Genomic DNA, 12,758 nt, shown 5'->3' with positions numbered 1-12,758 from the left:
CCTCGATAGTATAGCAATAGTATTTTTGATGGCTTTTTTCTTTGAAAACTGAATTCAGTTTACTTTTGTATTAGTAGTATTTTGATCATTTTGATAATCTTTTTTGGTGAAAATTCTAAGATGGAATTAAGCAATTCTGGGACGCCTGGGTGGCACAGCGGTTAAGCGTCTGCCTTCGGCTCAGGGCGTGATCCCGGCGTCATGGGATCGAGCCCCACATCAGGCTCCTCCGCAGGGAGCCTGCTTCTTCCTCTCCCACTCCCCCTGCTTGTGTTCCCCCTCTCGCTGGCTGTCTCTATCTCTGTTGAATAAATAAAGTCTTTAAAAAAAAAGAATTAAGCAATTCTTCTTGTTCTTTAATAATTCTGACATTTCCAGGTTAAAGTATAAAAAAAGCAACATATAGAAATAGCTGAAAATACCAAAAAACAGTAACACATAGAAAAGGGTGCGGGCTGTTTCCCAGCAGAATTTCCCATGCATTTTAGTGTTGGACAGTCCCTGAATTCCCTTTCTCTCTTCTTCAGTACATAACTAAGCTTCTGCTGTGAGAATAGAAGGTGAACTAGACACAGTTCCTGCCCTCATGAGGTTTCCGTCCTCATAGACTGAGAGACAGAATGAACACAACAGTTTCAGTGGTGTAAGCACAGTGAAGCTGGGGAAGGGGACAGAGTGGAGAGTGAAGGAGTGTTTTTCTACAGGTGTTCAGGAAGACCTTTGTGAGCAGCACCGTGAGGACAAGGAGGGAGAGGCCAGGGAGAGGTCTGAGCATAGAGCCTCCCATAGAAGGAACAGCAAGTAGCAAGTGTGGTATGTTCCAGGCCAGTGCAGTGGAGCAGACAGAAGGAGAGGGAGGGTGGGAGGGGATGCGGCAGGGGCCAACCAGAGCCAGGTTGAGTGGGGCCTTGCAGACCATGGGAGAGACACTGGCTACTCCTTTGTGTGTGCGCAAGAGTATAGCACAATCCAGTTTATGTTTCCAGAAGATTTCTCTGCCTTCCTCTGGAGGAGAGAGAGTGTGGGGGAGAGGGGGCAGTATACAAAGTCCGGGGCCATAGCTGATGGCAGTTTAGACTAGGGCTGTACCCAAGGAAGTGTAAGAAGCAGCCCTGAAATAGTGAGCAGCCCTGTTGTGTGAATGGTTAACAGTACTGCCTCTGTGAGGAGTTGGGGACAAGGTCAGTAGTAAAGCAGGAAACCTCAGTGCAGGGACAGCACACATGCATAATTTCCCATGTTCCCATGGAAGTTGTACACTCTTGGAGCAGTTTTTTTTTTTGTTTTTTTGGGTTTTTTTTGAGGAGGAGGAGTAGGGACCAAAGTCAGTGTTTCACAAAATACAAAGAAACAAGTTGGAGTCAACACTGTTAGGAAAGACTTTTCCACACTGGAGATGATTTTTTTACCCTCATTTTCTTCCAGAAGACTCTGTGTGGGAGTTTCATGGCTTGGTAAACTTTCATAGGTTCAGAAATTAAATTAACCCTGTGTCTTTGTCAATCATTGCTTTGGTCAGGTTTACGTTTTTTAAAAAGATTTATTTACTTCAGAGAGCGAGAGAGAGAGAGAATATATGAGCAGGGGGATGGGCAGAGTGGGAGAGAGAGAGAATCTCAAGTAGACTCCCTCCTGAGTGTAGAGCCCAATGCAGGACTCGACCCCACGACCCTGACATCATGACTGGAGCTGAAACCAAGAGTCAGATGCTCAACCGACTGAGTCACCCAGGTGCCCCCAAGTTTGCATTTTTTGATAGCAGTTCCCAAAACTGAGGTTTTATGTGAAATTTATTATGTTTTTTTTCTCATCATGTTCATAAAATGAGTATTAACCATTCTTGTGGAAAGGATTGTTTTTTGTTGTCTTAAGCATCACATAAATGTGAGCAGGCAGTAGTGATGCTGAGGCCTGTGACAGGGGCCTGGGTATCCTGAAAATGGTGAGGGACATGCTCTCCCCAGCTCTGTGCCATTTCTTCCCTCGTCCTCCTCTAAGCCATCCGCTCCAGACACATGCACCCACATCTCCTATGACTTGAGAGCTCTTCTTATTCCATGCTTCCAGAATCCACAGACAGTGTACAGCATAAGCAAACAACTAGAACAAAGTTCCAAATGTTGCCAACAGATAACCCTGGGATGAAAATCAAATGGGGTCAGCTACAAATAAGGCAGGAAACCCTATTTGTAGAGGTCATTGTACCATGAGTTTAATGAGATTCCACATTATGTTAATGAGAAAATACTCTCTCAATATGTGGAAGTAGGAGAGAAGTATAAAGGAACTGTGACTTGGAGATCTCATCATCTGACCCGGACTGGATGACTTTGTCCAGTTCCCGATCGTATCATTAACGAGCATGTAGGCCAAGAAGAAAGTTGTAAAGATGAATGAATTGTTAGTGGATATGGCCTTGAAGGAGAAGTTAAAAGGTGTGATTCCCCTCAAAACAAACAGACCTCCCTTATATACAAAAGATATGTGTTCTTTGTTTGCATGGAATTCAAGAAAAGGAAAAGTAAGCAAACACTCTGGTATGAAGAATGTAACTTAGCTGTGAAAAAGAAAAATGCCCTTTGGCTGTTCTGAAGAACTTATTACTATTAACATAATTAGCAGTGTTATTTTGTGTCTTCAGTGCCCTCTTGCAGACCTAGCACCTTCCAGGCATAAAACTCCGTGCCTCAGAGTGACCAAAAATGACCTTTCCACACCCCTCTACCTGAGTTCCTCTGGAGTTCAGTCATAGTATGATACTGACTGTGTATCTCCCCAGAATTAGAACCAGAATGTCCGTTTTATTTCCTACCGTAAAGGTAGATGGGGAGACCTCACAGGTTAAGTAAAATAATGGATGGGAAAGTTAAAGGATGCTGCAAAAGTTCAAATGGGCACAACTATTCACTGAGCACCTTGAAGGGACTGGTATAATTGGAGATACAGTCTTTCCTCCCTATTGGAGGGGGATAAAATTAGACTAGGATGATACTTGTTTTATCCTGCCTATTGATGTGGGTGTAAGTCACATATTTTTAGAACTTTTGTAGCATTAGGTGGTTTATTTTGATAAAATATGGTATTCATTATGTAATTGGCATTCAGATTATTAATATTTTTGAGTAATACATGATTATCATTGTTGCAGAATTCTTAGAATTTCTTGTACCTATAAATTAAAGTGCTTTGGAAATGTGATTAATAATGTGAGTTTCTATTTTGGGTGGCTCAGGGAACAGATGTTGCAAATACTACTCAGGATAACAGAAGCTGTCATGCAGAAGCCAAAGGATAAACAAATAAAGGACTTGTTTGCCCAGAGCTTGGCAGGGTTACTGTTTAGGGTAAGTCTCTTTTATTAAAACACTGCAAATGCAAGAAATGAATCAGATTTTACAGCAAAATAGTTTTAATCATTGAGAATTTTAAGAGTAAAATTGAACTCTAAATTTCTAGAAATTTCATTGTAAATTTTCTTTTTTAGCTCTTAAAGGTTGTAATCTGTTCTTTACAGGTAGTGCTTGGCTTCTTTTAGGCCTTCCCACCTGTCTGCCATTTACTTCCTCTTTTGATTTGCTTCAGGTTGGTAGAAATTAGGAAGAAAACAAGAGCTGATGTCCTTGGTGGAGGGCCAGGTAGATTTGAGGAAGTAAAAGGTAAATGGAAGCATGGGAATGGGGTTTAAGGTTAGGGAGCGGTTTAGGCTAGAAATAAAACTGTAAGAGTCATTAGTATGTTGGGCTATGTGTTTGAAGCCACAGGACTGGATGGGATCACCATGGAGCGGTTTTGTGTCCTAAAGAGGAGAGGGCCATCTCCATGGTTATTGGAGGAGAGGAACCATCCAGAGATGCTGAGAAAGGGTGACCAGGAAGCTGTGAGGGAAATTAGAGGACCATGTGTCTAGACACCTGGAGACAAGGATTGGGGAAGAGGAAAACGTCCAGTTGACATTGGCTTTGACAAGATGTCATTGGTTGAGAGTATTCTAGGGGAATGAGGACCACTTGGAGTGGATGGAGGAGAAAATGAGAGCTGGGCAATAGAGGTAGCAAGTATAGTTAAGGCTTTTCAGAGGTTGAAGGGAGGACAAAAGTAGGAGCTAGCTGATTGGGCAACATGCATGGAAGCTAGAGTTTAAGGTGGGTGGTTTTGAAGTCTGTTTGCTTGCAGTGAGTAGGGTCCAATGAAGACAGCCTGGGGGAGAGAGAGGAGAACTAAAGAAGTGAAGTCCTGGATAAGGTGAGCGGGACTGGACTGGCCTTAGGTGGGAGCAGAGAGTCAAGGAGATGGTCGTGTCTCTTACATCTCACATGGTGGGAAGGGTCAAGAACCCGAGTAGTCTGACATCACCCTGAGGGGAAGAGAAGAGGAAGCAGATGATGAACTGACTGAATAGGAAGTAGGAGTTTTAAAGGGTCCTGAGCATGGTAGCCTATTGTAGCATTGCTCTAGAAAGCACTAGTATTTATGGGATGCACAGAATTTATGAAGCATTTCTGAAAGAGAACAGTGTGAAAGTACTCTGGAAAAGTTTGACATTCCATAGAAATAGAGACATGAGTACAATATAGATGGGCCTGCTTTGAGTAATTTGGTGGAAGATAGTATGGTGGATGATGAGCTGGAAATAATGGTTGTAGGGAAGAGAGGTCAACTTCCCCCTCTGTTGACTTGAAGGTGATTTTGGAGGATATATACTAAGAGCATATCTAGAATACAGGTAGGAAACAGGTGACACAAAGAAAAACTAATTCTTTAAATAAGGTTGTATATTCCCATTGTAACACAAGAGAACCCAGCTGTTCATATTAATTTTAATAATTTAATATGATCGAATGATCTTGGCTTGATGAAAAATATATGAGAGGCTACAGAAATAATTGGCATGTACTCACTTGCCTCCTGAATAGTATAATCACTCTTAACTCTGATTGCCTTGCCTGGTTATTAGATACACGAAGTGGTCTACACATCATTTTGTTTGTGTTCGTCCACCCTGTCCTCAAGGGTGATACTGACCACTTGCTTTGCTTCCCCCCCGGAGGAGTACAGACACTCTGCTCACTTGGCTCTGACTCTCCTGGAGAGTTTCACTGTCGGCACCTTCTCAGTCTCCCAGCCCTGATGGGACTGGGGCTGCCAAGTGAAGTGGGCTGAAGCCAGGCGTCGGCTAGTGGGTGCATGGGTCTCATTCCTCACCAGTTGTCTGGCCCTGCATCTATGAGATGTATTGGAATTGGAGCAAGAACTTGTCACTGAATTAAGCAAGAATCTATTGTGAAGTTGTATTTTTTGATGTGTTTGATTAGTTTTGGTTTGGGAGAAAAGTCCCCCTTGTTCTTGGAGAATCTTATCAGATCTTGAAAATTAGTTTTAAGTCCAGGATTATTAATGATTTTGATATCATCATTATTTTGGCAGTGGTTAGATGGATCAAAAAGACTGCTTAAATTAAGAAGCAACATAAAATAGTGGAGAGCGGATGAGTTTTTTGGAGGTAGACAAATTCTGAGTTCTGATCTCAGCTCTGGTACTTCCTGGCTGTGTGGCTTTGAGCAAATCAGTTCACCTTCCTGAGTCTCTTCCCTAATCTGTCACAATCAGGAAAAAATTCCTTCTGACTTTGCAGGCTTGTCATAAGAAACAGAGTGGGTTCATCTGGGTTTTATGATCATCCGTTGACCTATCAAGCCCTTTTGTGGGATCCAAGGCAGGGAGAAAAATGTGAAAGGTCTGGACAGCTCTGCCAGGCAATCAAGTGGGCGTCATCTTAATTCCATACTAAAATTAAACATGCAATCAAATTATTGTTTGTTTGTTCATGTAGACTGTCTACAATTGCCAGATGCTTGATTTTTAAAAATTTGAATAAGGCAACTATTAAACATGGCATCAAAAACTGGGGATGTACTGTATGGTGACTAATATAACAAAATAAAAATTATAAAAACAAAAAGGAAACTATTAAAGGGAATTTTGTGTTGCCATTGTCCTTTTATCTTTTTTGAATGTTTCCTCTAGTGTTTAGTTTCTTTCAGTAGATAAGATAACTTGGGTTACCAAATTTTCTTTAAATGATAGTTGGGTTTTATTTAGATATGTACCAGTTAATAACGTTTCCCATAAGTGATGTTTTAATCTGTTATCAGTGCTAAATAGGACCTTATGCTTGAAGCTCTGAAAGTATATCAGGAAACCTGGACTATGGTCCTTCTAGTAACAGTACTTACAATTATATAGTCCCCTAAGTGTGGAGAGTAGAGGAATGCAGCAAGTGGTTGGTTAGGAAAGGGATGTAAGAAAAGGAGTGGTTTACTAACAGATTTTTTTTTATACAGCTTGTTTGCCAAGATGTATTTGATAAAACATGAATTTCAGTGCCGGAGGAACGTTGGAGGTGTTCTTATTCAGCTTTTTACTTTTGACCAGGAATGACTCCAGAAAAGCCAAGTAACTAGCCCAGCTCACAAATCAAGTTAGTGACAGAACCCCCGAGTCTGGGGCTGTCTGTTTCCCTCCTCCTAGACAAGGGTAACCTGCTGAGAGAGCAGCCTGCCTTTGTGCACAGATGTGCCACCCCTCCCCCGCTCAGGAGGAGGCACAGTTTTGCTCTGGGTTCAGGTCTTGTTAGCTGTGATTGATGATGACGATGATTCGCCAGGTCTGTGCACATATTTGTGAGATTTGCTAAGATGAATTTAATAACCTGCAAGAAGACTGTGTTCAGTCCTTGTTTTATAATTAGTCAATAAAGTGAAGCCAGTGCAAGATTCCCAGCACAGGGCATCTTCTACCACATGAAAACTCTGCTTTTAACCTGAAGCACGTGCTGTAACCAGACCTGAGGCTGAGCGCTGGTAGCATTGCCAGTCTCTCCTTTCTTCTTTTACTCTGCCGAGATTCTCTTTGACCTACTCTTTAATATTAAATTTTATTGTGTATATGCACTTTATGGTCATGCCCTCAAACTCATTTTGAAAACAGGAGTGTAAAATGGAATAAACAGAAGATGGCCTTTTAGTCATAATAAATATATGTAATAAGGTCTTAGTAATAATAAATGACAAAATTATTTTAGCTTTTCCTTTTGCATTGTTCTTTGGCATTCTTCCATCTTAGTATGAATATTTAAAACCTTCTTTTCAATATATTTAATGATTTTAGCTCAACTTTCACATTTTTACCCTTTTGAAAAGTGTGGTAAATTTGAATTGAACATAGAGAACAGGTACATTGTGTAAGGGTCACTTTAAATATGATTTTTCAAGTGGTCAGAACAGACCTGCCTAATAACAAGCTGTTTCCTATTTCTCCAAGTTTTCCTATGTGTATGTTAAAGAAAAATTTCTCTTGTAATTAAAAAGCCAATTCGCCCCTATCCCATGCATAGGACAACTTCCATCGACTGTGGGAGTCTGTTTGCATCTGGGGTGGGCAGAAATATTTGCAGGTTGACACCTTACGGAGCACATTTAGCTCTAACAACTTAGATCAGGGAAGTTAAACAGACTTTGGCTGTAACTATTCTAGTTATATATAACTTATTCTAGTAAGATTAGGAAAGCCTTTGGGGTACACCTGAGATAGACTTGGCACTTCTTTCAAGGCAGGTATATTTGATTTGAATTTTAAAGGATGTGGAACATTTTGGCGAAGGTAAGGAACTAGGCCATTTCAAGGTAAGGAAATATCCCGAGTATATGCATAATTGTCTGGTAGGGTTGCCCATGTGACCACTTATAGTGCCAGGGACCATAAGGCTAGAGGAGGGACACAGAGAAGTGAATAGACTCTTAAGGAAAGTGCTCTGATAGGGAAATGAAGACAACTGTGGGAATGGTGGCTACTTACCGGAGGCTTGATGGGGTTGCAGTCAGAGACACCTTGGAGGAAGTAATGTCCACATTGTGACCCGAAGAGTGGATTTAAAGAGGCAAAAAAGAAGGGAAGAGAGGAAGGAAGACTACATGCAAAGGCCAGGAGCAGGAGAGACCAGGTCGAGAAACTGGAAGAATCTCAGTGGAAGCTTTGAATTCTTTTTACTCTTCTGCTGTATTAACAGGTGCCTGCAGAACATGCAAGTAGAGCTCTCTAGTACGCAGATAGACTAGGAAATGAGGAGGTGCACATGCAGTGAGTGTGGAACATTCAAGAAATTTGGCTTTAGCAGTTCTAGCTATAGGGGGGACTCTGGGCTCAAGGGAACTTTTTTGTTTGTTTTTTGTTTTTAAGATGAGGTAGACTTGGAGCATGTTTAAATACTGATGGGGAGGAGCTGGCAAAGTAGGAGAGACTGGAGAAAAAGGAGAGGCAGGGTAATGGAAACACAAAGACTGAGGAGGAGGTTCAGAGCATAGATGGGAACAAGCCTAGAAGAGCGGGAGCCCCTCTTCACTTACAGCCTGCAGATAGAGGAGAAGCTGGACAAACACTGTGACTTGTGGGTAAAGTTTGAGGGCATTCTTGTTTAATGGGTTCTGTTTTCTGTGAGGTCTGCAGTGGGTTTATCTGTTAAAAAGCAGGGAGGAATCAATGGGGCTGGAGATTTACAGATTGAAGAGGAGGCTAGAAGCAGCCACTGTAGAGTGAGAGAGAGAGCTGTCTCAAGAAGTAGAATAGTTGTTGTACTGAGAGTTTTGTCTTCTCCCCAATTACAGCCAGGACTAGCCGCAGACACCAGAGGATTTTGAATCAGTAACTTTGTTCATGATAATAGCTGATTTCTCCATAGCTCAGATCCTGGTTACAGTTGATCAAATAAATTTTAAGACACTAAAAGAAAAACAAGATCAAGTGCTTTTTATTTTAAAGTTCATTTTATTCCTAGTAATTTAAAATGTTTTGTTAAAAATCATTCTTCTTCCAAATGAGGGTGATTCAGTTCTCTTGTTGGCTCGTTGGTTTTAGACGCTCATGGTGGCGTGGATCCGAGCAAACCTGTGTGTGTACATTTCTCGAGAGCTCTGGGATGACTTCCTTGGTGTGCTGTCCTCCCTCACGGAATGGGAAGAACTCATAAACGAGTGGGCCAACATCATGGACTCCTTGACAGCAGTGCTGGCGAGAACTGTTTATGGAGTTGAGATGACAAACCTACCTCTGGACAAATTAAGTGAACAAAAGGAAAAGAAGCAGCGAGGCAAAGGTACTTCTACTCTTACAGAGTAATACCAGATGTCTGAGATGGAGGCGGAGTGTGTCTATACATATAGGCAATTTATGCACGGAATTTTGGAATAAACCATACAGGCCGTGTCTTTTTAATGGTGTATCGGATGGTGTTTCATAGCACTCTGTCCTCATAGTAAGGATGATGAATTTATGAAGGGGCTGTGGAGGAAGAAAGAAGATGAAGGGGAGTAGCAGTAGTAGCAATAATAATAATGGCTCGTGCTTGTATGTATTCTCTCTCTTCACCCTCTTGGTAACTTCTGAGTTACTATCCAGGTATCACAGACAGAAAGTGAAGTACAGAGAGTCCATGGTGATGGACTCACTCAAGGTACCTAGCTGAGAAGTGGGAAAGCCAGAAATCAAAGCTGGGCAAGTCCAGTTCCAGGCACCACACTAGAAAGTCATATTCTAGTGCCTGCTTAGGAAAGGTGGAAAAATTCTGAGTGTTTCAGATGGGTGTCATTTTGGCTTGTGTTGTGTTTCTGGGTAAAAGTTGTTTTGAGACCTCGAGTCAGATCAAGGTGGAAAACATCAGTGGTGGTTTCTACTGGGGACAACAATTTGTCTTCATTACTGTTTTAATGCTGTGACACAGTCTTGGGATTAATTCACTTGTACTTCAATTTATTGTGTAAAGATTTTGAGGCAGTTCATAGAAGTACCTATAATACAATAGATAAAATGGGTAAGGACACTGGGGCAAATTTAAAGGGAGTGGAGTTGCCGGAGTGGTTAAGATGCCAGAATGCATGCCAGAGAGCCCCCTATGCTTGCTAGGGAGGGAGAAGGGGAGCAAGCTTAGATTTGACTCTGATCTTCACAGGGTTACAGCAGAGGATCACAGATTACAAAAGGGGAAAATCGACAGCTTAGGTGATACGTAGCTTTTCCTGGTCCTAAAACTTGGGAGGAGTTTCCTCTCCAAAGATGCATGAAGTATACATTGCTTGCTTTGGGTAGACTATAGCCTCAACAATAGCCTTATTATAGACTGTATCAGCTTTTCCTGTGTGACAGATCACCCCAAAACATAGTGACTTAAAGGAACAGCCAGTTGTTTAAATCATGTTTTTATGAGTGACAGTTTGGGTTGGACACAGTTGGGCAGTTCTGCTGGATTCACTCCTGTGTTTGCAGTCAGCTAGGCTATCAGATAATCAGCCAGGCAGCTCTAGGGTTGGCCAGCTGTCAGCTGGGGCAGTGATGGGGGGACGTGGCCATATACCTTTTATTGCCCAGCAGGCCAGCTCAGGCTTTTTTGGTGAGGTTTTAGGTTTCCAGGAGCAGCAACAGGGCAAGCCCAGATTTTCAAATGCATTTCAAATCTCTGCTTGCTCATTTTGGTACCAAAGTAAGTCATGTGATGAAGCCCAGGGTCATTGTGGGAGAGGCCCACAGAGGATGTGGATGTGGGGAGGTGTGAACCAATTATGGTGATTACTTAACCATATAAACATGTCATTAATGGGACTGATTCTTATAATAGCTTCGCTGCAGTCTGTGAGTGGCTGTATTTATTTATAGGAAGGTAAACAATCTGAAAAACACTGTTTATGGAATGATACAGAATGAATTCAATTATGTAATTAATGAGTATGGCAAATATTTCCGATTTATCTATTATATTGCTTTATTCTAAAAATGTATTTAAATGTTCATTATAGAAATACTTGCCTTCTAAGCACTGGATTTGTGGAAACAAAATATACTCTCAGGAACCTGGGTGTGAAAACGACCCATAGGTGGCAGCCGCCAGCACATTACTTGTGCAGAAATCTCTGTCTCATTCTCTTTTCTCCTGTATATCTCTTGGATCCTTGACCACTCGTTTGAAATACTTGACCAGAGCTCTATGAGAGGAAAGCAGAGAAGTGGTACCTAATTTTGCAACAAGAGAAGCTGCCGATTATACACAGTTGGATTTATGAAATTTGCTGAGTAACACAGGCTGTGCAATGAATGATAATGAAGTCAGCCTTTAGATTATTTTTCTTGTCTTATCCTTTATCAGGCTGTGTTCTAGATTCTCCGAAAGGAGCCACTGTGGGGAGGTCCTTTTCTCTCAGCTGGCGGAGCCACCCGGATGTGGCCGAGCCAATGCGATCGAGGAGCGCCACCACATCTGGGGCACCGGGAGCTGAGAAAGCAAGAAATATTGTTCGCCAGAAAGCAACTGGTAAACGTTTATTTAAGTGTTTCTCTAAGGTCTGTTGCTATCTAAGATGGATTTGTAGGAATAAAATGTTTTAAAAGCTTTAAAATTAGACTCAGAACATAAATACATGGCCTTTTATTAAGTGGGATGTTTCCGTATCTTTTAATTGTCTCTTCTGTTCTCTTCAAATCTGTTTTTGATACTTATTTCTGAATCGTTCATTGTGAAAAAGAACTTGAGCTGTCACTACTGAGTGAGATATATGTGCAAAAGAGAGAAAATAGATATTTTGTTTAAAGCCTGAAGCAAATAGATTCTCAGTAATCGCACAGCTGCATTACTGTTGTTGAGCAGCGTTAATCTTAGTGTGGTGCTGTTCCAACACAGAAAAAGAGAATAATGCACGTAGTTTGCAGGACTGGAGGGGGATATTGAAGTGCCTTGCTTCTTTTGGGGAATGGAGCTTTACATGCCTGGAGCTGTTGTCCTTCTAGCCTGTTAGAACTAATAAGAACTTGACCAAGAACCCCCAGTTTTTTGGACTTTTTTGCTACACTCTACTTTTAAACCCAAAAGAGAAATCTTTAAAAAGTAAGCTTATATCCAGTATTAAATAAGAACAAATAAAGACCCTTCCCCCCAGTGACTTTGACGCTGTAACTACATTTAAAACAAATTTATCTGAGTTTCCTGTGGTTTTTCACATCAGTAATTCCATGCTGTTATAATCAATATTCAGCATATTGACTGCAGAAAGTCACAAGATCCTCTGGTCATAAACCAGAGTCATTTACACTCAGCGTATTTTATAGTGCATAGTAAAGGCTTCATACAGATGGCTTAGAATCCTTTTGGAGTCTTTATGAAAATATATTGTACCTTAGCCCTAACTGTCTAATGCTCTTTGCCATAACATTTGTTGGTAATTACTACCTTATTTATATTCACCTCCTGTTCTACTTCTCCTGCGTTCCTTCATCCTCTCCCCTGAGGAGAGACTCAGTTCCTGTTAACAGGCAACTTTGGGGAAGGCCTACTCAAAGATTTCCATTCTTGTCCCAACTCCTAAAAACTCCTTTCTTCCATCTTTGGATCAGAGCAGAAGTTTGTGACAAAGTGGCATCATCATGCCTCAGCTGCCCTGACTCCCTGATACCCCTCAGTGCCCTAGAATTGTAATGATAATAAAAGTGATCATTCAAAACACTTTATAAAACTCTACTTTCACATTTTAATGAGCAGCAAACCATGGTATATTGCATGCTCCTTTTTCCCCTGCTTGGCCAAAACACAGCCATAGAAGAGATCGTATTTTAGTTTTTCAACAGGTGTTTCAGACCAACAATACGATAGTGGCACCAGTATTGTTCTTGATAATCCTCGGTGTATTTATGCCATTGAGCTTCTGTTCATCAGTGTTCTCAGG

At 41.4% G+C, this 12,758-nt stretch overlaps 1 protein-coding gene across 3 annotated transcripts in view; it reads left to right on the top strand.

The window, feature by feature from the left end:
* Nucleotides 1–12,758, top strand: part of RALGAPA2 (Ral GTPase activating protein catalytic subunit alpha 2) — a 312,880-nt gene that overhangs the window by 102,164 nt on the left and 197,958 nt on the right. For all 3 annotated transcript variants that reach the window (XM_087853775.1, XM_087853774.1, XM_045809914.2), the window contains exons 14-16: nt 3,233–3,344; nt 8,911–9,148; nt 11,189–11,353. In XM_087853775.1, the coding sequence (XP_087709901.1) occupies nt 3,233–3,344; nt 8,911–9,148; nt 11,189–11,353 (515 nt within the window). The remainder of the gene's footprint in view (nt 1–3,232; nt 3,345–8,910; nt 9,149–11,188; nt 11,354–12,758) is intronic.

The sequence above is a fragment of the Ursus americanus genome, chromosome 22 (genome assembly GCF_024610735.1).
Source record: "Ursus americanus isolate L20-20 chromosome 22, mUrsAme1.1.p, whole genome shotgun sequence".
Lineage (NCBI taxonomy): Eukaryota > Metazoa > Chordata > Mammalia > Carnivora > Ursidae > Ursus > Ursus americanus.
The sequence above is the reverse complement of the archived record's forward strand: the minus strand, read 5'-3'. Positions and strand labels throughout refer to the sequence as shown.